General features: G+C 40.2%; 2 protein-coding genes across 2 annotated transcripts in view; both read left to right on the forward strand.

Annotated features, from left to right (window-relative positions):
* The window catches only part of LOC144901892 (inactive phospholipase C-like protein 2), a 70,470-nt gene extending 49,195 nt beyond the window's left edge, over window positions 1–21,275 (forward strand). The window contains exons 3-6 of the mRNA XM_078797371.1: window positions 1,832–2,035; window positions 5,084–5,159; window positions 15,045–15,154; window positions 19,124–21,275. Coding sequence (XP_078653497.1) covers window positions 1,832–2,035; window positions 5,084–5,159; window positions 15,045–15,154; window positions 19,124–19,528 — 795 coding nt within the window. The 3' untranslated portion in view covers window positions 19,529–21,275. The remainder of the gene's footprint in view (window positions 1–1,831; window positions 2,036–5,083; window positions 5,160–15,044; window positions 15,155–19,123) is intronic.
* Window positions 21,276–23,432: 2,157 nt separating this feature from the next.
* Window positions 23,433–25,819, forward strand: hcrt (hypocretin (orexin) neuropeptide precursor). The gene is made up of 2 exons (XM_058049738.2): window positions 23,433–24,217; window positions 25,414–25,819. Exons 1-2 carry the CDS (start codon window positions 24,140–24,142, stop codon window positions 25,774–25,776), a joined length of 441 nt encoding a protein of 146 aa, XP_057905721.2. The 5' UTR covers window positions 23,433–24,139; the 3' UTR covers window positions 25,777–25,819.
* The last annotated feature ends 965 nt before the right edge of the window (window positions 25,820–26,784 follow it).

Consider the following 26,784-nt stretch of genomic DNA (forward strand, 5'->3'; position numbering starts at 1 on the left):
CCAACAAATACACAGAGCACAATGAACGCAAATAAAGCGAGCCGTACGACCAATTTGGGATGTACACAAACATAGCATAAACATAACCGCACAACAGAGCTACTTCCTGTTTCGTCCTTAATCTACATTCAGCATAGCGATGCTGTTGTTCATCCCCGGGCATCCACAAAGGTGACGCCGTGGGTCCGGGTGGGTTCGGGTTCTTCTGTAGGTCGAGCCCGGCAAGACAGCCGCTTCCCACAGTGCTGTGAGCGTGGACTGGTTATTAAATAACACCGCAGTCAAGATTATTTGCTTCCGGACCTTCAGTCATTGACTTTTGCTCCAAGTTTCACAAAAACGTTTTTTTAGAAAAATATATTTCAGTTAAGAAAACATGTTGATTTTGTTCAGCGATTATTTATATATAATACAGCATTTTCAATATATTAATTTTATTATTTATTATTTATTATTTATTATTTATTATTTATTATTTATTATTTATTATTTATTATTTATTATTTATTATTTATTATTTATTATTTATTATTTATTATTTATTTAGAAAATGAATGAAGGAATGAATGAATGAATTTATTATTTATTATTTATTATTTATTATTTATTATTTATTATTTATTATTTATTATTTATTATTTATTATTTATTACATTTAAAAATAATTCGTGATTTTTCCACATTTATATTTAGAATTTTATAATATTTAATAATAATAATAATTATTATTATTATTATTATATTATAATGTATTATATTTATTATTATATATATTATATATATTTTTTCCCCATTTATACATATATATAATTAATAGTAGGGCTGCACGGCGGTTGAGTGGTTGGTGCACAGGCCTTACAGCTAGGAGACACGAGTTCAATTCCACCCTCGGCCATCTCTGTGTTGAGTTTTCATGTTCTCCCCGTGCATGCGTGGGTTTTCTCCGGGTATTCCGGTTTCCTCCCACATTCCAAAAACATGCTAGGTTAATTAGCGACTCCAAATTGTCCATAGGTATGAATGTTGTTGTTTGTCATTTAAACCAAGATGGCCGATGGCATAAACACAGACTGTAAATTGTCGAAATGAAGCCAAAAAATTAGCGGAACCTCTTGAGTTCTTACATTGTTAATAGAACAATGTAAATAAAGTTGATACCAACCAAATAATTAAAGGTGACCGTTCTTCTTTAGCACAGAAACCAACGATAAACACCAAACATGTAGTTAATTATTTCATCCTTTAGGTCCTGTTGTCCCAATACTTTTGTCCAAATGGTGTGCAACCATACGTGCTGTACAAACGGGATGAACATTTTTGCTTTAGTGTGGTCCATCCATTATCAATTATGCAAGAAGGCCGATGCGAAGCCTTCACGCAGGCCCGCTGAAAGATGAATACAAATGATCCTTCCTAAGACGCCATTATAATAACAATCCTATTAAAAAAAAATGACATTTTGCAAGCTGTCAAGGCGAACAAACAGATGAGATTTGAATATTTGAGTGAGTAATGAAAATAATAATAACAATAATACGAGATAACGTGAGAACATGGAAGTCTAAAGAGGGAATGACGACCAGCGAAAGGCTCCAAGCCGGCGAGCAGGCGCCGTGACTTGAAGGCAAACTGATCATTTTGCTGTCGCCATTAGACAAACAAGCGCCGCTCCTCTCGTCCTGTTTGTGTCCTGTCATTAAATGGTCTCCGTCAAGGTCATGATGAGAGCTGTTCTTGACACCGCCCATTTCTTTGCCCTTGTAATAAAGACAATTTGCATCCTAACCACAAGGACGTTCAGTATACATTGTTTCTTCTGCCCCCACTCCAGAATGCTATGGTGTCCTTCAAGGAGCTCTGCGGTCTGACGCCTGCAGCCAACATGAAGCAGTGCATCCTGACCGTGTCAACATGGCTGATGAACAGCGAGCGCTCTCTGCAAGTGACGGTGGATCTGAGTGAAACCTACCCCACCATGGAGGCTCAAGGGCTTGTGCCGGAGCTCCTTCGCAAGGTTCTCAATGCCTACGACATGGTGAGCTATATTTAAGCTTTATTTGAGGGCAAGTACACTGGTTTGCAGTACAGCTATCTTGGTTCAGCGCCCTCTGCTGGACCTGGTTGGTCACTGCCCCATGCTGACCATTAATACAAATGTGTTCAATGTGAAAGCTTCTTTTTAATGTATGTGTTTGTATGTATTTATTATTCAAAATAAATTACTCATAAGCAATACTAGTATTAATTAATTAGTAATGATTTTTAATTATTGCATTAAATTTTAGTTTTAATTTTTATTTTTATTTTTATTTTTATTTTTATTTTTATTTTTATTTTTATTTTTATTTTTATTTTTATTTTTATTTTTATTTTAAATAATGTTAAATAATTTTAATTTTAATTTTAATTTTAATTTTAATTTTAATTTTAATTTTAATTTTAATTTTAATTTTAATTTTAATTTTAATTTTAATTTTAATTTTAATTTTAATTTTAATTTTAATTTTGAATCACTTTGTGACCTCCTGTCCATGAAAGGTGCTATATAAATACCTTTTACTTACTTTTTTAATTTAGTTAAATTTGAAAAAAAAATTACAATAAAGCAAAAAAAAAAATGCAAAAGTGGAAAAAAGTGCAATTTATGAAAAGTTTAAATTTGGACACTAATACTGCTACTGATAATATGCTTTGTCACCTCTAAAACAGAAATGCCACGCAAAAATTAGAATCTAATTAAAATTTAAAAATTAAAATATCAAAATGGTCCCTTGAGGGACTAATAATAACAACAACAGTGATAATAAAAATAACTTCTTAAAGGGCATTCATTGTAATTGAAAGCTCTAATGCCTGAAAAATATATTTTTTTAAATTATATTTCAATTATTAATAGTTATTTTTTATTACCAAATATGTCTTAACAGCGCCTCTGGTGGTTGCAGCCAAGTAGTGCACCACACCTCAATTGCGAGTGAGCTTTCACCAGGTTGTTGTTGCGTCCGCATGCTGGCTCAGGTCGATTGCACTCCAGCCGCTAACGCCCACGGTGGGGTCCGCTGACATCGACGCAGTGCCCGGCTCTCACTTTTTCTTTTTCTTTTTTTTTTTTTATTACGGCTTGGCGCTGTCAGAGCATCTCTCACGCTCCAGTCCACACAGTTGTTTTGTGAGGGCATGTCAGGGAAGGATCCCTGAGAGTACAACTAGCAGCACTGGTGCGTCACAGTCCTGGATGTACTTGTACGGGTTTTCTAAGGGCACTTCAACTTCCTGCCACCATCGAAAAATACATACTGTATGTTATGTTTATTGTATTACACATATGAGGTTTTACCTGGGGTCTGCATGGTGGGGTAGTGGTTAGCATGTTGGCCACACAGTCAGGAGATTGGTCCAAATGTTTGTTTTTTTTTACTGAATGAATAGGCGATCCTAGTGAGGACTCTTGTACCTGATAACGATGTAGTTTCTGTAGTTTTAAGTAAGGCTGCACGGTGGTCTAGTGGTTAGCGCGCAGACCTCACAGCTAGGAGACTGGATGGCCACCAGTCCAGGGTGTAAAAAAAAAAAAAAAAAAATTCCTCTCATTCCATGTGGAAGTGGTATTTTTAAATTTTTTTTTTTTTGCTTTTATGAGCTTCTTCTCAGGCTGCATGGCGGATTAGCACTCAGGCCTCACATTTTGGAGACCCGAGTTCAATCCCACCCTCGGCTATCTCTGTGTGGAGTTTGCATGTTCTCCCCGTGCATGCGTGGGTTTTCTCCGGGTACTCCCACATTCCAAAAACATGCTCGAGCGGTAGAAAATGAATGAATGAAAGTCTAAATGTCACTATAGGGGTGTTATTTCATGTCTAGAGGTCTCTAATAGTGTTAAAAGCCATATTTCTGAGGTTGTAAACACATTTTCGACGCTCTAACTAGTAAAATATTCCATTCATAAATAAGGAATCCTACATCGCACTGCACGGCGGACGAGTGGTTAGCACGCAGACCTCACAGCTAGGAGACCTGAGTTCAATGTCCGTGCATGCGTGGGTTTTCACTGGAGACTCCGGTTTCCTCCCACATTCCAAAAACATGCTAGGTTAATTAGCGACTCCAAATTGTCCATAGGTATGAATGTGAGTGTGAATGGTTGTTTGTCTATATGTGCCCTGTGATTGGCTGGCCACCAGTCCAGGGTGTACCCCGCCTCTCACCCGAAGACAGCTGGGATAGGCTCCAGCTCCCCCCCATGACCATCGTGAGGATAAGCGGTACAAAATAAATGAATGAATAAGTCTAAAGGTGACTATAGGGGTGTTATTTCATGCCTAGAGGGCTCTAATAGTGTTAAAAGCCATATTTAGGAGGTCGTAAACACTTTTTCGACGCTCTAACTAGTAAAATATTCCATTTATAAATAAGGAATCCTACGGCGGACGAGTGGTTAGCGCGCAGGCCTCACAGCTAGGAGACCCAAGTTCGATTCCACCCTCGGCCATCTCTGTGTGGAGTTTGGCTCCAGCATACCCATGACCCTTGTTAGGATAACAGGAATAATTCTATTTCAACATTTTCCATACAAAGTACAACAATGAGTCTCGCACACAATAAAACTAAAATAAAGTAAAATCATTCAAACAACATGCATGCTAGGTTAATTAGCGACTCCAAATTGTCCATAGGTATGAATGTGAGTGTGAATGGTTGTTTGTCTATATGTGCCCTGTGATTGGTTGGCCACCAGTCCAGGGTGTAAGTCCTGCCTTTCGCCCGAAGACAGCTGGGATAGGCTCCACTACCCCCCCCCCACGACCCTTGTGAGGATAAGCGGTAGAAAAATGAATGAATGAATATAATGTTTGTGAGTGATGGGAAGAAAAGCTCTGACACACTAGTTGTTTTTTAAGACCCCAAATATAAGACCTCGCTGGGATAGGCTCCAGCACCCCCCCACGACGACCCTCGTGAAGATAAGTGGTAGAAAATGAATGAATGAATTATTGAAGTACACGCTAAGTAAAAGCTATTGTTTTGGTAGGTTGTCCCCTTTTAAAGAGTCAACATTTAATGTTGCATCCTCTGTGTTATCTAGATGATCCAAACCAGCAGAACACTGATCGAGTCCGCTGATGTGGTCTACTCCAAGCTGGTTCAAGCACAGCGTGCAGGTACGTGACATCGCCTTAAAAGGAGTAGTACAAGTATGTATTTTTTATGTATTTATTTAACCACACGGATGAAAAACACTACACAAGATGTCTTCAGATTATTCAAGCAGCTTCCGGCTTCTTCTTTTCTAATGACATTTGAAGCCGTGAAGCAGACAGCAGCACAATGACGAGATGCTGTGTTCAAGTCCCAGGGACAAGTACACTCAGCGCTCGAGTGCTTTCAATTGGTTAAAGACGGAAATATAAAATGACAATGACATAATAGGACGCAATAAAAGAGTCCATTTTTGGTGTGTTCATGCTAAAAGAAAGATAATGACCAGTGTGTATTATGTGTACAAAAGTATTGGGACACATTTTAATTGGTTTAATTAGCGTTGTCATGGTACACCATAGTCATGGTTTATATGTAGTACCTCGGTTTTGGTTTATTTTCGTCACAGTAACAATATCTGTCTGAATATTTATACTGGAAAATGTTATTATGAAGGTGGCACGGTGGTCGAGTGGTTAGCGTGCAGACCTCACAGCTAGGAGACCAGGGTTCAATTCCCACGCTTGGCCATCTCTGTGTGGAGTTTGCATGTTCTCCCCGTGCATGCGTGGGTTTTCTCCGGGTACTCAGTGGATTTCCTCCCACATTCCAAAAACATGCTAGGTTAATTAGCGACTCCAAATTGTCCATATGAATGAATGTGAGTGTGAATGGTTGTTTGTCTATATGTGCCCTGTGATTGGCTGGCGACCAGTCCAGGGTGTACCCCGCCTCTCGCCCAAAGACAGGGGTCAGTAGGTGTCTATTAAGTTACATTGCAAGGTGTAAAGGTGACTATAGGGGTGTTATTTCATGTCTAGAGAGCTCTAGTAATATTCATTCATTCATTTTCTATCACTTATCCTCATGAGGGTCGCAGGGGGTGCTGGAGCCTCGACACACGTGTGGATAAGTGGTAGAAAATGAATGAATATTTAAGCATTATTAGAGCCCTCTAGACATGAAATAACACCCCTATGTTGACTTTTAAACTCGTATTACCCAAATTTGTAAATAAAAGAAAATAAAACCTTTTAGGGGCTGCACGGTGTCGAGTGGTTTGTCTATATGTGCCCTGTGATTGGCTGGCCACCAGTCCAGGGTGTACCCCGCCTCTCGCCTGAAGACAGCTGGGATAGGCTCCAGCACCCCCCGCGACCCTCGTGAGGAAAAGCGGTAGAAAATGAATGAATGTTATTATGAATTCCAGCACTAATTAGAAGGCAATCAAGAAGCTCCTGAATCTTATCAGACATGTTGGAAATCTGTTTCTGATCCCAGCGCACAAAGCAAGCTCCTTTATCCGTATGTTCCTCCGCTATCACTTCCTGTAGGTGTAATGTCGCCGTACTTTTGTCCATACAACCTATGTCTACTCCCACCCCCTTGACAACGGCGCGGTTGTCAACAGCACGTTGTGTGAGTCAGCATTGAGTGTCGGTCGTGTCAGTGGGCATGTGAAGACAATGCACACACACACACATACACACACATACATCACACACACATCACAAAGGGCTGCGGCACAGAGAGAAAAGAGAGAGCATGGACCTACGTATGTGGAGAGCTGAGAAATGAATAGTGCTGATGGAGAGATGTGGGCTTGAAGGAGGGGGGTAGGGGGGATGGCAAAGATGAGCATCAGGAGAGTGTTTTTTTTTTTTTTTTTTTTTTTTTTTTAGCTCATCCTGACGGCTGACACGAGTACGACATATGGAGGACGAATGGAGAACTCGAAAAAGACACAAGAAGCAGGGTCGATATGAACCATTAGTCCATCATATCTTATTTCTATCTATCTTATATAGCTTGGGAAATGTGATTATAGCATTATAACTGCAAGGGCACTCAGTAGAGTGCAAAGCTACACCAAAGCAAACAATGGTTAAGTGGATCAGCACCTTCTTAGTTGGAGCGGGAGCATATGTTCTTCGAGGCTTACCATTATTTCAACTATGACTGCTGATACTTCTAATAATAACCATTTTGTAGGAAATTTCCACCCTGAAAAATCGAGGCTTACCATTATTTCAACCATCACCAAAATCCTTTTTGCAGCTTTTGCAGAATCTGGCAAGTAAACAGTGACAAAGGGAATGATAATAATAACCAATAATGAAAAAAGACTAACTATGACTGCTGATACTTCTAATAATAACCCTTTGTAAGAAATTTCCACCCGGGAAAATCGAAGCTTACCAGTATTTCAACCATCACCAAAATCCTTTTTGCAGCTTTTGCAGAATCTTGCAAGTAAACAATGACAAAGGGAATGATAATAATTACTAATAATGAAAAAATACCAACTATGACTGCTGATACGTCTAATAATAACCCTTTGTAGGAAATTTCCACCCTGGAAAATCGAGACTTACCATTATTTCAACCATCACCAAAATCCTTTTTGCAATTTTGGCAGAATCTGACAAGTAAACAATGACAAAGGGAATGATAATAATAACCAAGAATGAAAAAATACCAACTATGACTGCTGATACGTCTAATAATAACCCTTTGTAAGAAATTTCCACCCGGGAAAATCGAAGCTTACCAGTATTTCATCCATCACCAAAATCCTTTTTGCAGCTTTTGCAGAATCTGGCAAGTAAACAATGACAAAGTGAATGATAATAATACCCAATAATGATATACCGGGGGTACTACTAATACTAATACTGACTATGACTGCTGATGCTTCTAATAATAACCTTTTGTAGGAAATTTCCACCCTGGAAAATCGAGGCTTACCATTATTTCAACCATCACCAAAATCCTTTTTGCAGAATCTGACAAATAAACAATGACAAAGGGAATGATAATATGAAATAATTAAATAATGAAAAATACTAACTATCACTGCTGATACTTCTAATGATAACCCTTTGTAGGAAATTTCCACCCGGGAAAATCGAGGCTTACCGTTATTTCAACCATCACCAAAATCCTTTTTGCAGAATCTGACAAATAAACAATGACAAATGGAATGATAATAATAACCAATAATGAAAAAAGACTAACTATCACTGTTGATACTTCTAATAATAACCCTTTGTAGGAAATTTCCACCCGAGAAAATCGAGGCTTACCGTTATTTCAACCATCACCAAAATCCTTTTTGCAGAATCTGACAAATAAACAATGACAAAGGGAATGATAATAATAACCAATAATGAAAAAAGACTAACTATCACTGTTGATACTTCTAATAATAACCCTTTGTAGGAAATTTCCAACCTGGAAAATCGAGGCTTACCATTATTTCAACCATCACCAAAATCTTTTTTGCAGCTTTTGCAGAATCTGACAAGTAAACAATGACAAAGTGAATGATAATAATACCCAATAATGATATACCGGGGGTACTACTAATACTAATACTGACTATGACTGCTGATGCTTCTAATAATAACCTTTTGTAGGAAATTTCCACCTGAGAAAATCGAGACTTACCATTATTTCAACCATCACCAAAATCCTTTTTGCAGCTTTTGCAGAATCTGACAAGTAAACAGTGACAAAGGGAATGATAATAATAACCAATAATGAAAAAAGACTAACTATGACTGCTGATACTTCTAATAATAACCCTTTGTAGGAAATTTCCACCCGAGAAAATCGAGGCTTACCATTATTTCAACCATCACCAAAATCTTTTTTGCTGCTTTTGCAGAATCTGACAAGTATAAACAATGACAAAGGGAATGATTATAATATCCAATAATGGAAAAACTGGGGGTACTACTACTAATACTGACGATGACTGCTGATACTTCTAATAATAACTCTTTGTAGGAAATTTCCACCCTGGAAAATTACTATGGAAAGATTACCCAAATTTAATTGAATTCATTCATTTGTTATTTTTCCTGCGTTGCTGATTGACAGCATTGATATAATTACATCACTTACTGAATGTACAAAAAAAAAAGCTGTCTCTCCATCTAATTCCGACCCAAAATCCTCCGTCCGATAAACCAATTTAAGCCTCCTGTGGAGCTGCACTCTCCCGGTGTCACACACAAAATGCTTCAATCCCACCCCCGACTAGCCAAGACGTCGGAGCTGTGCAATTACGCTTCCAGGTGGGCTGAACACTGGGGCTTCAATCACAGAGCTGTTCCCCCCAGGGGCGGAAGGTCCCGTGGTGTGGCGCCGCTACCATCTTCAAAAGGAGGCACAGAGTGGAGTAGTTTAAGCACAGCTTTAGAGCATGGCGGCAAAGTGGGCAAACTGCTTCTCTTCTTGGCAAAGATGGCCTTTTTATCATTAACAAGGCACTCAGCCTTTGTCTTGAGGACGTCCTTACGATCTGGTTTATGTTGCTTAAGCGCTACTTTTTAATGCAGTGGCTAGCAGAGGACGCCAGTAATTAGGGCCAAGATAGGTTACTGCCTAAACGGGCTGCGGAGGAAATCTAAACAGGAATTTAAAGAATGTTCTGGAGTGGTTCCAACAGCATTTAATGAAGAAAAGAGAGATGAACAGTACAGAATCTGTGGCATTTCTTCCACTGAAAATAAGCAAAATAATGAATAAAAATATTTTAAAAAACAAGTAATTAGGGCCAAAATAATTGCTGCCTAAACGGGCTGTGGAGGAAGTAAAACAGCAAGTGGTTACTACGAAATCTAATGCTAATCCTTAATCCTTTGGCACAGAAACATTTTGTAAACAACATGAATCGAAAAAAATGAAATGGAGTGAGGTTCCCCAGGCTGGCCAAGTTAGCATGTCGGTAATTCCACATCTCTTTTGACTTTCTAGCTTTTTAATGAATGTTTCTTGACTGCATTGACAAGCTGAAGTGCTAACATTTCGCTTAAGGTGTCACTTCAACCATTAGCTCTGAGCCTCCTTGCTACACCACTGGCATGTACAAAAAAATGGTAATATATCAATACAATATAATAAATAAAAGGGGATACACAGGAAGTGGTTCCTACGAAATTGAATGCTAATCCTTAATCCTTTGGCACAGAAAAGTTTTGTAAACAACATGAATCGAAAAAAATGAAATGGAGTGAGGTTCCCCAGGCTGGCTAAGTTAGCACATCGGTAATTCCACATCTCCTTTGACTTTCTAGCTTTTTAATGAATGTTTCTTGACTGTGTTGAGTGTTAACATTTCACTTTAGCTGTCACTTCAACCATTAGCTCTGAGCCTCCTTGCTACACGTTGGCATGTACAAAAAAATGGTAATATATCAATACAATATAATAAATAAAAGGGGATACACAGGAAGTGGTTCCTACAAAATTGAATGCTAATCCTTAATCCTTTTGCACAGAAAAGTTTTGGAAACAAAATGAATCGAAAAAAATTAGATGGAGTGAGGTTCCCCAGGCTGGCTAAGTTAGCACATCGGTAATTCCACATCTCCTTTGACTTTCTAGCTTTTTAATGAATGTTTCTTGACTGTGTTGAGTGTTAACATTTCACTTTAGCTGTCACTTCAGTCATTAGCTCTGAGCCTCCTTGCTACACGTTGGCATGTACAAAAAAATGGTAATAACTTTGTTCCAGGAATAAAGAAGGTATTATGGAAAAACATAATTTATGTGGCATTTTTACCAGTAAAAATTAATGTCACAAAGTGTTAACATTTTATTTAAGCTAACTATTAGCTCTGAGCCTCCTTGCTACATGTTGGCATGTACAAAAAAAAATGGTAATAACTTTGTTCCCGGAATAAAGAAGGTATTATGGAAAAACATAATTTATGTGACATTTTTACCATAAAATTCATATCACAATATAATAAATAAAAGGGGACACACAGGAAGTGGTTCCTACGACATTTAATACAAACACGGAAACGTTTTGTAAACAACATTAATAGAAGGAATGAATTGGAGTGAGGTTCCCCAGACTGACCCAAGTTATCATGTCATTAATTCCACATCCCCCCTCTTGGAAAAATTACCATTAATTAAATAGCACCAATAAAATCTACATACTTGATTAATTAACGTATAATTGTCCAAAAATGTGTTCAAATCCCTCTCCTGTGTTCTCACACAACGTACACATTGTTAGGTAATCTGGTCGCGCTGATGCACAGAGAAGGCGGAGTGTCAGACCCTCGGGGGGCCTCAGCTGCATGTCACACATAAATGCACTTTACTTAGCGCCTACTCACAGCCGCCCTAGCGCACCTGCCCCCCCTCCCCGATTAAAAATACATGCCTGAATCTATTTACACAAACCTACAATGTTGTATTAGCGTCTGAATAAGGAGAATTAATTATATGCTGAGCGAATGCAACCGATGAGGTGCCCGTTGCCGCATCCGCCCAAAGCCACCCAAACAGTGGGCGGTAGCCGGTTGGGGGGGGGGGTAAAATGGAATAAGTCCGTCTTCCCCCAGCATGACATGCTTTAACACAGCCTTCTTTCACTGCAGCAGATAACAATCAAGGGTTAAACAAGGAGCGTATTCATTCTGTTGGACATGCATTATTAAAAATAATAATTAGCATGAAGATGAATGATCCTTTCATAGCCGCGCTTACATGAGGACGCTTTGTCTCGTCTTGTGTGCGTGTCGCGGTCACTCGCAGTCTCTGCCGCTGCGTTTAATTTGGCCAGTGAGGACGTGTTGATGAGAATGGAGAGGTGTTGGATGATTTACCCGACTACCCCCTCCACCCCCCTTCCGTCCCCCCCAAGCTCAAAGGCACGATTGAAGCCTCGCCATCACTCACACATTTAACAGGATGGGACATGGACAGCTGGGGTGCACACTGGGGGCTCCTCCAGATGCTACCTCCGGTTTGTGTGCATGTCGGTGCTTGTGGATGCACACGGAAGAAGAGCTTGGGGGAGGGAAGGGTGCTTATCTGGCTTACAGACACGACCATATAAGGAAGTACACCCCTCTGTGATGTCACAAAGGGCAGTTCTACCAAGCGTTATTAGCCATCCTAAACTTCTTTCAGGGCTGCATGGCAGTCGAGTGGTTAGCGCGCAGACCTCACAGCTAGGAGACCAGGGTTCAATTCCACAATTCATGATTTTTTCCCCATTTATACATATATATATAATGAATAGTAGGGCTGCACGGCGGATGAGTGGTTGGTGCTCAGGCCTTATAGTAGGAGACACAAGTTCAATTTCACCCTCGGCCATCTCTGTGTGGAGTTTGCATGTTCTCCCCGTGCATGCGTGGGTTTTCTCCGGGTACTCCGGTTTCCTCCCACATTCCAAAAACATGCTAGGTTAATTAGCGACTCCAAATTGTCCATAGGTATGAATGTGAGTGTGAATGGTTGTTTGTCTATATATGCCCTGTGATTGGCTGGCCACCAGTCCAGGGTGTAAAAAAAAATAAATTCTCCTCTCAATCCATGTGGAAGTGGTATTTTTAATGATTTTTTTTTTGCTTTTATGTGCTTCTTCTCAGGCGAGTGGTTAGCACGCAGGCCTCACAGTTCGGAGACCCGAGTTCAATTCCACCCTTGGCCATCTCTGTGTGGAGTTTGCATGTTCTACCCGTGCATGCGTGGGTTTTCTCCGGGTACTCCGGTTTCGTCCCACATTCCAAAAACATGCTAAGTTAATTAGCGACTCCAAATTGTCCATAGGTATGAATGTGAGTGTGAATGGTTGTTTGTCTATATGTGCCCTGTGATTGGCTGGCCACCAGTCCAGGGTGTACCCCGCCTCTCGCCCGAAGACAGGGGTCAGTAGGTGTCTATTAAGTTACATTGCAAGGTGTAATGGAGTCACCATTACATGGCCGAGAGTGGAATTGAACTCGGGTCTCCTAGCTGTGAAGCCTGTGTGCCAACCACTCATACACCGTGCAGCCCCTAAAATATTTTATTTCCTTTTATTTACATATTTGGGTAATAAGAGTTTAAAAGTCAATATAGGGGTGTTATTTCATGTCTAGAGGGCTCTAGTAATATTCATTCATTCATTCATTTTCTATCGCTTATCCTCATGAGGGTCGCAGGGGGTGCTGGAGCCTATCCCAGCTGTCTTCAGGCGAGAGGCGGGGTACACCCTGGACTGGTCGCTAGTCCAGCCAATCACAGGGCACATATAGACAAACAACCATTCACACTCACATTCATACCTATGGACAATTTGGAGTCGCTAATTAACCTAGCATGTTTTTGGAATGTGGGAGGAAACCGGAGTACCCGGGGAAAAAAAACACACATGAACATGCAAAATTCCACACAGACCAACCACTTGTCCACCGTGCAGCCCCTAATCAAACAACATTTGTATTACAAATGAAAGCTTTTATGCGAACATACATGCTAAACCAAGCAACCTTTGTTATGAAAACTAATATTCTTAGCATAGGTAATATATTTTACTACAAATCCACAACAATTTAGCAACATATCGCCGTTACGCTCGCTATTGAGGCTGTTATCTCCCTGCAAGCTTAAGCCTGTCTTACCTCCCTCCCACAGCCGAGCTTAGCTCAAAGGCCCGATTTAATGAAGGGGAAAAAAGCATCTTTGTGACATAAACCTCAGATGCTGCACAACATGAGATGATGTTTATGGCTTAAAAAGACCAATTACACACTCGGCTGTGATAACGGCCATGCATCTCCCACTTTAAACACGCCTGCAGAGAGTTGCCCCAAGGTCACAGTTGCGGTTGATTTGTGGCTCGGTGTGTCATCCGCATTGATTTGTATCATACATTTACTGTAAATTGAATTGTGTAAATTTTGCCAGAATCTCGTCTCCGGTGTGCTTCAAAATATTCGTCCCCTTGAGGGTGAAGATACATTTATATTAAGTCGGATTGGGTGATTCCTCTCGGAGATTAATCCAATCCGTGTTCATTGTGTGAGCTTTAAGTCTAATAGCTGCTGCCTTCCTAACTTATTAGTTGACACCCCCCCCTTCTACGTTTCCCTGCGGCAAGACCCCCTCCGCACTGCTCCGTCCTTCTCGCTCTGATTGGAAGCCACTTGATAGCGATTCCATTAACACGGAAATCCGAGGGATAAAGATGTCCCGGTTTCTGTCTGCCTTTTGTAAGGTCATTGTTGGCCAGGAAAATCTCTGTCATCATATTCCGGCATGGAATTGGACGCCGTCCTCCATGTGCCAACCACACAATCTAATGAAATCTAATACAAGAACAGAAATAAAACAGCAATATGTTAATTATTGCGGTTGTAGTTTTTTTTTCCAGTATGAATTAACTTGAGAACAAATATGCACATTAGCACTCGGTAACATCATCAAACGTTACCTTTATGTATTACTACACAATATAAGCATTTGGGGACAAATATGAGGTGAAATAACATGAAAAATACTGAATAAGTAAATCTCTGCAGCGTGGGAGAAAGTTGGCACACACACACATAACTGTGATGCGTTCAAGGACGAGTGAGAAGGGTCGTTGCTCACCAAAACAACATAAACATGCAATAACTGCAGGAATTTTTTATCTGAATATAATTTGATGCCGTTATTTACATTTTTTTTTTAAATAAAAAAATAAATCAATAATAATTTTTAAATAAATGTAAAAATATTTTTTAATAAAAAATAAATCAATAATAATTTTAAAATAAATTAAAAAAAATTTTTTTAATAAAAATTTAAATAAAGTTTTCTACCCACTCCCACAAAGTACCTACAGCAAAAATGTGAATCAAAGATCCTCTATACAGTAAGAGAGCTCTCTTGTTTTCAAGGACCGACTACAAAAGCATTGGCCAAAGATCCTCTACGAAAGAAGCACTCTTTTTTTTTTAGTCTCCACTGTTAAAACACTATTCAAAGATCCTTTATATGACAAAATCACTCTCTGTTTATTTTAGTTTTTAAGGAGTTTTTTTTACCTACTCTGTATTTATATCCAGGTCTGGACTTCCACGAGGACCTCCATCGCATCGGAGCAAAAGAGGGTCTGAAAGGTCGTAAGCTTCAGAAGGCCATGGAGAGCTACGCGTGGAACATCACGGTGCTCAAGGTGAGACTCAAAACAATCCTGGTCTTTGAACTCACCATGACAAGCTTATAAACTGTTGTATTAGTTATTACTTATCCATGCTTCTTGCGTGGTGTCCTCGCCTCTGTCTAACACCCCCCGTCCCCTCACCCCCGGGGGCTGTGACCAAGAGGTTGCCCCCACTGCTTTTATGAATGCCGCCCCTTGATATATGAAGAGATAAAGCACCACATGCTGTTCAGGCACTCGGCTGCACAGAGGGGGCGCTCGGCTAAGTGAAGACGACAGAGCAGCCAGGATATTTTTATCTCCAGCACATCACCCTGAAATCATTTAGTCTTGAGTGGAGGAGCTCCTTGGCCGGATGCCACAGAGATGGATGCTTCTTTTTTTTCAAAAAAAATATACACAGTATCTTTGGAGTTTATTTTTACATTCAATTGACATTGAAAAATAAATAGTGTTATGATTCCCCAAAGGATAAGGTGAAGAAATGCTGCACTATTAAAGAAGCATTTCATTAATGCTTCAAATGTTTTACAGCATGTTCTCCCCGTGCATGCGTGGGTTTTTTTTCCGGGTATTCCGTTTTTCTCCCACATTCCAAAAACATGCTAGGTTAATTAGCGACTCCAAATTGTCCATAGGTATGAATGTGAGTGTGAATGGTTGTTTGTCTATATGTGCCCTGTGATTGGCTGGCCACCAGTCCAGGGTGTACCCCGCTTCTCGGCCCGAAGACAGCTGGGATAGGCTCCAGCACCCCCCGGCGACCCTTGTTAGGATAAGCGGTAAAAAATGAATGAATATTTAATCATTTTTAGAGCCCTCTAGACATGAAATAACACCCCTATATTGACTTTTAAACTCTTATTACCCAAATTTGTAAATAAAAGGAAATAAAATCTTTTAGGGGCTGCACGGTGGTCGAGTGGTTGGCACACAGGCTTCACAGCTAGGAGACCCGAGTTCAATTCCACAGTCGGCTATCTCTGTGTGGAGTTTGCATGTTCCCCCCGTGCATGCGTGAGTTTTTTTTCCGGGTACTCCGGTTTCCTCCCACATTCCAAAAACATGCTAGGTTAATTAGCGACTCCAAATTGTCCATAGGTATGAATGTGAGTGTGAATGGTTGTTTGTCTATATGTGCCCTGTGATTGGCTGCCCACCAGTCCAGGGCCCGAAGACAGCTGGGATAGGCTCCAGCATACCCCGCGACCCTCGTGAGGAAAAAGCGGTAGAAAATGAATGAATAACTGTTACATTTGTTCACTTCCTGCTTTCCATAATACAGTTTAATTTTTTTTTAAGGTTTTTTTTTTTAAAACATAGTGAGGGCGCAATATTCAATTAAATATATAGCGAGGGGGGCGGCACGGCGGTCTAGTGGTTGGACCTCACAGCTAGGAGACCAGGGTTCAATTCCACCCCATCTCTGTGTGGAGTTTGCAAGTTCTCCCCGTGCATGCGTGGGTTTTCTCCGGGTACTCCGGTTTCCTCCCACATTCCAAAAACATGCTAGGTTAATTAGCGACTCCAAATTGTCCATAGGTATGAATGTGAGTGTGAATGGTTGTTTGTCTATATGTGCCCTGTGATTGGCTGGCCACCAGTCCAGGGTGTACACATCAAATGCCGAGCTGTGCGGCAGCACCAAGTCTAAAGTCTAAAAGGAGTAGAGCGAAGCAATTAAGAATAATTGCGTCTATTTTTAAGAACAATGCCCATTAACGGTTCTTCTGCAGCATCTTTAAGACAAATGACCAGCTTCCATTACTGAGAAGGTCTTATTTGTGCAAACAAGGAGTGTGTGTGGGGGGGTGGGGGGGATTAAGGATTTAATGAGGATAAAGTGGTAGGATTTTGCCCCCCCCGCCCCATCATGAATGACCACAGGCACCCGAATAAGCGGGTCTCGATGGCTCTCTGGCAGCCTGCATGTCTTATTTTATGCCCGGTGAGTCACGACTTACATAATTTGTGTTTTTTTTTTTTTTTTTTCATTTTTCAAAAACATGACTTATTCATGCTCGCGTGTTGGAGAGACTCATGTGAAAGGCCACCTGCAACCTTTTTCTACTCATCTTGCTTGGGGTCACGCTGACATATTTGACGTGTTAGCTTCAACACGTCGGGCCTGTCGTGGTTCACTCTGATGAAGCATGGCGGTGAAGTAAAACACTCGCAGTTTGGAACGCTTTGATGGGTGTGGGAAATGTGACAGGAGCGAAGATCCACTCGGGGGTATCTCTGGGTCAATGCTGACCTAACTTTATGTAAACAGTCAGCAGAAATATTGAAACATTATCACTACATGGAGGATGAACTGGAAAGAGGCCAAAGTCATTTCCTTTAATGGGGTAATACTGCCCTCTGGCGTATTTTGACTGTAATTACATTTTCATACATTTCATTATTTAAAGCTGAGAATTATTATTTATTCATTCATTTTTTTTAACGCTTATCCTCACAAGTGATGCAGGGGGTGCTGGAGCCTATCCCAGGGGTAGCTGAGAATTTAAAAAAAATCTAAATCTGAGAATTTTAAACAATAAGTATACAATACCGCTACATTGTGGTTCCAACGCTGTCGGGGTTTTCCAAAAAAAATTATGAATGAATGACCGCTGTTTTGTAGTATTAGTAGTACTATGTAGTATTGTGGTCACTAGACATCAGTACCGTTACACCGATGAGATACAACAACATGCCATTGTCAGCCACGGCATGTCCGATATAACATAATGAAGTTCTCCTCCCATTCCGTGTGGAAGTGGTTGTTTTGTGAAACTTCTTACATACTTGTTTAACTTAAATAATGATTTGGAGTGCATGAAAAAACACAGGTCTTGTTGACCACATGGTTATTATTAAAAAAAATTAAGTATATTACAACAAGACAGCAGCAACAGAATAATACTAGATACAGCATTAATACTGCGTAATACTGCGTTGTAACATGCATGACTTCCACACCCACTGTGGACATTTTAATGCGCATGCAGAGGTAGATAAAGCTGCCAGTAAATGTCAGTGTTTTTTTTTCGACCCTGGCGGTTGGTTTTCAGATGACAATTGAATGCATCACATAATCAGTTTACAGTTCCACATGTCTAAAAAGGAGTAGGAAGAAGCAAAGCTTATTAAATCCTACCCCTCCATCTGGTACTTTTACAATCAGTAACTGTTACATTTGTTCACTTCCTGCTTTCCTAATATAGTTTAGTTTTTTGTTTTGTTTTTTTGAATGACCGCTGTTTTGTAGTATTAGTAGTACTATGTAGTATTGTGGTCACTAGACATCAGTACTGTTACACCGATGAGATACAACAACATGCCATTGTGAGCCACGGCATGTCCGATATAACATAATGAAGTTCTCCTCCCATTCCGTGTGGAAGTGGTTGTTTTTGTGAAACTTCTTACATACTTGTTTAACTTAAATAATGATTTGGAGTGCATGAAAAAACACAGGTCTTGTTGACCACATGGTTATTATTATTAAAAAAAATAAGTATATTACAACAAGACAGCAGCAACAGAATAATACTAGATACAGCATTAATACTGCGTAATACCGCGTTGTAACATGCATGACTTCCACACCCACTGTGGACATTTTAATGCGCATGCAGAGGTAGATAAAGCTGCCAGTAAATGTCAGTGTTTTTTTTTCGACCCTGGCGGTTGGTTTTCAGATGACAATTGAATGCATCACATAATCAGTTTACAGTTCCACATGTCTAAAAAGGAGTAGGAAGAAGCAAAGCTTATTAAATCCTACCCTGGTACTTAAATCTGGTACTTTTACAATCAGTAACTGTTACATTTGTTCACTTCCTGCTTTCCTAATATAGTTTAGTTTTTTTTTTGTTTTTTTTATTAAATTTATTTTAATTTTAATTTTTTTTAACACAATGAAACACATTTAACTGAATGGAGACTTTAATTGGAGAATGTGTGATTTTTTTTTCTCCCGTCTGATCGCAGGGCCAAGCGGACCTGTTGAAGCACGCAAAGAGCGAGGCCCTGGACACCCTGCGTCAGATCCACTGCGCGGCTCAATCCTGTGGCCTCAGTAAAAACGGAGCCTCCTCCCCTCAGCCGCAGCCTCTTCATCTCCACCACCACCAGCACCACCAGCTCCACCCTCTCCAGACACAACAGCATCACCCTCAGGCCAAGACCCCTTCACTGATGCCCCAGTCTCAGACTCAATCCCAGATCGGACCTCCTCATTCCCCGCTCACACCCCTCCCTCTGCTTCAAAGTGTTCCAAAACCCCCAGCGTATAATCCTCCACCGGATCTACCCCAGTTCCATAGAGCGACCAGACCTATGGACTCCATCTTGGAGAAGGAAGCGTTCAGCAATGATCCCGCGGGAACCTGCTGACCCGCAGCCTGTATCCACAGAGACGCCAAGGGAACGGACGAGGGAGAAAGTATGGAGGAAGCGGCGAGCGAGGACGGTAAAGAAAAGGCTGAGGAGATGATGATGATGATGATGGCGATGATGGTGACGGCGAGGAAGGGTCGGCGCGTGAGAAGCGAGACGCAGGTTTGAAAGGTTAGCGTTGGAGAGAGAGCTGACAAAGACGATGAGATCAGATTGTCCATCGTCATGCATTTGCATTTTAGTCCATGTCCACACAGACACGCGTGTTTTTTTTCCACATGGAATGATGAGTCTCGTTTGTTTCTCTTTTATATATTTTTTTATTACCATAAAACATGAAAAGGCTGTGCAGGCCATGTCATATTTTGGCATCATTAATTATCACTAAAGGCAAGTTGTAAACATAAAATACTGTATGAAAAAAAATGAAAAAATTATCAATTAATTACAAAAACTTTTGTAATTAATTGATAAATTTTTATTATTTTTTAATTTATTTTGTTATTGATTTTTTATTTTGTAATTGTAATTTTTGTAAAAATTCATTCATTCATTTTCTACCGCTTATCCTCACGAGGGCCTGCTCGCTAACCACTCGACCGCCGTGCAGTGTGATGTAGGATTCCTTATTTATAAATGGAATATTTTACTAGTTAGAGCGTCAAAAATGTGTTTACAACCTCCTAAATATGGCTTTTAACACTATTAGAGCCCTCTAGACATGAAATAACACCCCTATAGTCACCTTTAGAGTTTCATTCATTCATTTTCTAAAGCTTATCCTCACGAGGGTCACGGGGGGCGAGCTGGAGCCTATCCCAGCTGTCTTCGGGCGGAGAAGCGGGGTACATCCTGGACTGGTGGCCAGCCAATCACAGGGCACATATAGACAAACAACCATTCACACTCACATTCATACCTATGGACAATTTGGAGTCGCTAATTAACCTAGCATGTTTTTGGAATGTGGGAGGAAACCGGAATACCCGGAGAAAACCCACGCATGCACGGGGAGAACATGCAAACTCCACACAGAGATGGCCGGGGGTGGGATTGAATCCCGGTCTCCTAGCTGTGAGGTAAATGTGCTAACCACTCGTCCGCCGTGCAGCATAAAAACGTATAGCGAATCTAAAATTTGATGTATGCGGAATTCTAGGAATTCTTGCCTTGTTGTCACCATGATCACTATTTTCCTCTTAGACTTCAAATACTATGCAGTTTTTTCAAAAAATTATGAATGAATGACCGCTGTTTTGTAGTATTAGTAGTACTATGTAGTATTGTGGTCACTAGACATCAGTACTGTTACACCGATGAGATACAACAATATGCCGTGTCAGCCACCGCATGTCCGATATGACATAGTAAAGTTCTCCTCCCATTCCGTGTGGAAGTGGTTGTGTTTGTGAAACTTCTTACACACTTGTTTAACTTAAATAATGATTTGGAGTGCATGAAAAAACACAGGTCTTGTTGACCATATGGTTATTATTATTTTAAAAAAAAAGTATATTACAACAAGACAGCAGCAACAGAATAATACTAGATACAGCATTAATACTGCGTAATACTGCGTTGTAACATGCATGACTTCCACACCCACTGCGGACATTTTAATGCGCATGCAGAGGTAGATAAAGCTGCCAGTAAATGCCAGTGTTTTTTTTTTCGACCCTGGCGGTTGGTTTTCAGATTACAATTGAATGCATCACATAATCAGTTTACAGTTCCACATGTCCAAAAAGGAAGAAGCAAAGCTTATTAAATCCTACCCCTCCATCTGGTACTTTTATAATCAGTAACTGTTACATTTGTTCACTTCCTGCTTTCCTAATATAGTTTTTTTTTTATTTTAATTAATTTTTTTTTAATTTTTTTTAACACAATGAAACACATTTAAATGAATAGAGATTTTTTTTGTGTGTGTGTTTTCCTCGAATGCGACCCAACGGTTGGGCGTTACAGCGCCACCTGTTGCTATGGCTACCAAATGCACTGCCTTGCGTCATGTTTTTTTTTATCAAATACCGGTGCCTGTGTGGACGTCGCTTTAGTTTCATGTTCCTCGTTGTCTTCTTCAGCTCTCTCCAAAGTTCTCCCTTGTCTCTCCATCTTGGAGCGACACTTCTATTTTTTTTTTTTTTCCCCAAGCACCTCCACTTTTTATCCTCTGTGGGTACAGGCTGCACCTCATGACTGCTTTTCGTTGGGATCACGATATGCCTTCGGACACACATTCATTTTTTTTCTACACATTTTTGGGCTTTTTCTCTTGCGTTCTTCTTCACAACATTTTTAAACATAATTGTTTCCGGGAGTGGCACACCCGCCCCCTAGAGAAGTTTCAGGGTTTTGACTTGCTTGAGAGCCTCTCACTCCAGGAACTAAGCCCAATTTCCCTATTTTGTTGCATTATTATTTTTTTTTCCCCAACCATGAAAAATGATATAAACTCTTTTTTCATGAGTTCTCCACCAGGTGGCGATGTTCCCCTATCATCCACAACTGGAAATCTACCCTTTAAATGTCAAGGGTCACCACAGAGTATCGTGAATCTAGATGTAATCTCATTTCAAATGTAAGAAGGGATGATATATATATATATAGATATATAGATATATATATATATTACCATAAGTACGGATGTACACATGAATGATTCTAATTATTGTTAGTTGTATGGATATTCAAAGTATTTTTGAATTATTAATTCCACATGTGTGATTGTTTTGGACACCGGGAGGGATTTACGGGTTAGCGCCACAACGCCAGCGTCCACAAAGGTAATAATAATAATAATAATAATAATGATGATAATTTGAAAGAGGCGTGTCACTGCAAAATGAGTGTGGATTCTGTCATAGCGACCCATTAAAAGTGGTGTCATTGTTTTTGTCGTCTTATTATTCTTATGATCGATGCACCGTTTATGTTTGTTGATATGTTATTTCTTCTTCAGGCAATGATGCAGCAAATGCTTCAATTAGAGGCCTCCGCTCAAGTAGACGCCGTGCCGTAATTAAACTCCGAGCGCGCCCCATCCACTTGAATAAATAAGCCCCCCACCCACTTCAATCTAATACCGCTGTGTCTATTTAGTCATTAACACAGTACATAAAAAATAAAAATAATTCATTCATTCATTTTCTACCGCTTATCCTCACAAGGGGTTGCTGGAGCCTACCCCGGCTGTCTTCAGGCGAGAGGCGGGGTACACCCTGGACTGGTGGCCAGCCAATCACAGGGCACATATAGACAAACAACCATTCACACTCACATTCATACCTGTGGACAATTTGGAGTTGTCAAAAAGTTGTCAAAGAAAACCCACGCATGCAGGGAAATTGAACTCAGGTCTCCTAGCTGTGAGGCCTGCGCGCTAACCCCTCGACCGCCGTGCTATTCTATGTAGGATTCCTTATTTATAAATGGAATATTTTACTAGTTAGAGCGTTTAAAATGTGTTTACGACCTCCTAAATATGGCTTTTAACACTATTAGAGCCCTCTAGACATGAAATAACACCCCTATAGTCACTTGTAGACTTTCATTCATTCATTTTTTAAAGCTTATCCTCACGAGGGTCACGGGGGGAGCTGGAGAGGTGGGGTACACTCTGGACTGGTGGCCAGCCAATCACAGGGCACATATAGACAAACAACCATTCACACTCACATTCATACCTATGGACAATTTGGAGTCGCTAATTAACCTAGCAGGTTTTTGGAATGTTGGAGGAAACCGGAGTACCTGTAGAAAATCCACGCATGCACGGGGAGAACATGCAAATTCAGAGAATCGAACCCAGGTCTGTGTGGCCAACATGATAACCACTCATCCATCGTGCATCTATACCACAACATAAACATTTATTTATTAATTTTTTACCGCTTATCCTCACAAGGGTTACGGGGGGAGCTGGAGCCTATCCCAGCTGTCTTCGGACGGAGAGGCGGGGTACACCCTGGACTGGTGGCCAGCCAATCACAGGGCACATATAGACAAACAACCATTCACACTCACATTCATACCTATGGACAATTTGGAGTCGCTAATTAACCTAGCATGTTTTTGGAATGTGGGAGGAAACCGGAGTACCCGGAAAAAAAAAACCCACACATGCACGGGGAGAACATGCAAACTCCACACAGAGATGGCCGAGGGTGGAATTGAACTCGGGTCTCCTAGCTGCTCCTAGCTCCTAGTTTCCACTAGCTATTTAGGATTTTATCCCAATAATGAACAAGAGAGCCTAATTAGCTTTGCTATTCAACAAGCGTCTTTTTCAAGCTGATAAAGGGATAAAGGGCACGGCTTATTATTTGTGTCACCATTAGCTAATGAACCCGTCTCCATCACAACCCCCCCCCCGCCCCCCCATCAACGCTATGTCTTAATAAGCCGCTGGCGTGCCACCACAAAGACATACCTGGATGCGAACAAAAGCTTTCGTCGTGGAGATGACCGCAAATGAATGAATGGCAGGGAGATGAGCAAAAAGAACACAGTTCCTGTGTCACGCTTAGAACGGGCCCCAAATGACGTCCCGATTGCATGTGCTGAGACGGGATATAAAAGGCCCCCCGTTCGTTTCCCCTTGGGAGGATGAAAGCGCAGATGCGTCCCTCTTGCAGACCGCAGAAGATGAGGTGGTTCACCCCCAAATTTCACTCATCTAACAAGGTAAGATGGCGTTTTCATTTTTATGCTAATGTTTTTTTTATGTATTTTTGTACGCAGTATGTATATAAACACATGTATACCGTATAAGTGTGTGTGTGTGTATTTTTTCTGTACAGTATGTGCATTTATGCATCTATTTATGCATCTATACAGATACTAACGTGTATATGTATATATAAAACCCATTCTTTACACGTTAAGAATTTATGCAGTATACTGTATTGTACTATGTATAGTTACACAACATCTTGTCAAAGTGTATGTTGCTAATAAATGATATACATGCATACAGTATGTATTTTTTTTTTGCTAATTTGCTGCAAATAAAGTAATGGTAATGGTTTTATTTCATTTGAACATGCATCAGATTACAATTGAATGCATCACATAGATTCGATTTGGAGTGCATGAAAAAACTCGGGTCTTGTTGACCATATGGTTATTATTAAAAAAAAATAAGTATATTACAGCAGCAACACAATAATACTAGATACAGCATTAATACTGCGTAATACTATGTAATACTGCGTGTAACATGCAGCCACTGCATATCCGATATGACATAATGAAGTTCTCCTCCCATTCCGTGTGGAAGTGGTTGTTTTTGTGAAACTTCTTACATACTTGTTTAACTTAAATAATGATTTGGAGTGCATGAAAAAACACAGGTCTTGTTGACCATGTGGTTATTATTATTAAAAAAAATAAGTATATTACAACAAGACAGCAGCAACAGAATAATACTAGATACAGCATAAATACTGCGTAATACTGCGTTGTAACATGCATGACTTCCACACCCACTGCGGACATTTTAATGCGCATGCAGAGGTAGATAAAGCTGCCAATAAATGCCAGTGTTTTTTTTTCGACCCTGGCGGTTGGTTTTCAGATTACATTTGAATGCATCACATAATCAGTTCACAGTTCCACATGTCCAAAAGGAGTAGGAAGAAGCAAAGCTTATTAAATCCTACCCCTCCATCTGGTACTTTTACAATCAGTAACTGTTACATTTGTTCACTTCCTGCTTTCTATAATACAGTTTAAGGTTTTTTTTTGTTTTTTTGTTTTATAATGTACGAGGTGATATGAGCATACAATGACATAATGGTTACCATAGTAACTGATATAGTGACATAAAGTAACAATGAAGTATAGTTCAGTTAGTACTTACCTTTGTTTCCCCCCCACAGAAGGTCCTTGTTCTTCTTCTGCTTTTGCTGCACTCCCAGGCGTCGCTCTGCGATGCCCACACCGTGTCCAGCGAGTGCTGCAGGCAGCCGTCTCGCCCGTGTCGCCTCCACCTGTTTCTGTGTCGCTCCGGCGGGACCGCCACGGTTGTGTCGGGCGACGCCTCAGCCGGCATCCTGACTCTGGGCAAGCGCACGCAGGACGAGCCAACCTTCCAAAGTCGCCTGCAGCAGCTCCTCCACGAGTCCACGGACCGCTCGGCTGGCATCCTGACCATGGGAAGGAGGGCCCAGCCGGGGGTCAAAGGTCACTATGCTGCGTTGGCGCCCCCGTCGTATGTCACCGTCACTCCTTTGCCTGTTTGATGTGCAGCAAAGCATACTGGGACTTCTTATAAACACGACTGTATGACAGTGTAATGTAATATTGTACATAGTGTGTCTTACATGGAATAAAATGCAACACTGGCGTCATATCATTATTCATATTTTATTTTATTGTCACTGCAACCAATGATGTTACATTTCTTATTTTCATATTACGTGCACATACATTCTCTAATGTAATAGCTCTATATAAAATACCCACACATACAGTATCCATTTTCATTGCGTGTGTATTATATTATGATTGACAGCTAATATTTTTCCCATTGTGTATGTAAGGTAATCAATATATTATAAACACCTGCCAGTGGAAAATTACCACCACCATGAAAAATAAGCATCTTAGTGGAAGATCTCATTATATGGTACAGGTGTACCTACAAAGTTTAACATTAATAAAAATTATGGAAAAAATATTATAATTTACTCAAGTAAGTCATTAAGTAAGTATTTTTTTTTTTTACTTAGTGCGACTGACAATGTAATGAATTCAAATGAATGAATGAACATAACTAATTGGTCCCGGAACTAATGTTACGCGGAACCTTAGTGCCGAAGCAGCGATTGACGGGGGTCAGTATTATGCAACGTACATAACATGTAATAATAATTATAGAAACAATATTAGAATTGACTTAAGTTAAGTCATTAAGTAAGTCTTTTTTTACTTAGTGCGACGATGTATAGCCAGAATTTGACATCGAGTGTATTTTGTCTGAATTTTGCAAAAAGTCTTGATTAAACTGACAATGTAATGAATTCAAATGAATGAATGAACATAACTAATCGGTCCCGGAACTACTGTTACGCGGAACCTTTGTGCTGAAGCAGCGATTGACGGGGGTCAGTATTATGCACCGTACTGCACGTGTAATAATAATTATGGAAAAAATATTAGAATTTACTTAAGTAAGTCATTACTTAGTGCGACGATGTATTGCCAGAATTTGACACCGAGTGCATTCTGTCTGAATTTTGTAAAAACTC

Source organism: Doryrhamphus excisus, linkage group LG16 (genome assembly GCF_037039965.1).
Source record: "Doryrhamphus excisus strain RoL-2023G ecotype Guam linkage group LG16, RoL_Dexc_Guam_v1.1, whole genome shotgun sequence".
NCBI classification, from domain to species: domain Eukaryota; kingdom Metazoa; phylum Chordata; class Actinopteri; order Syngnathiformes; family Syngnathidae; genus Doryrhamphus; species Doryrhamphus excisus.

What these genes read in the sequence shown, in the direction of transcription:
- hcrt (XM_058049738.2), top strand. Translation starts at nt 24,140, where the DNA reads ATGAAAGCGCAGATGCGTCCCTCTTGCAGACCGCAGAAGATGAGGTGG. An exon ending in AATTTCACTCATCTAACAAG is followed by an intron (nt 24,218 to 25,413) that starts GTAAGATGGCGT and finishes TCCCCCCCACAG; the next exon opens with AAGGTCCTTGTTCTTCTTCT.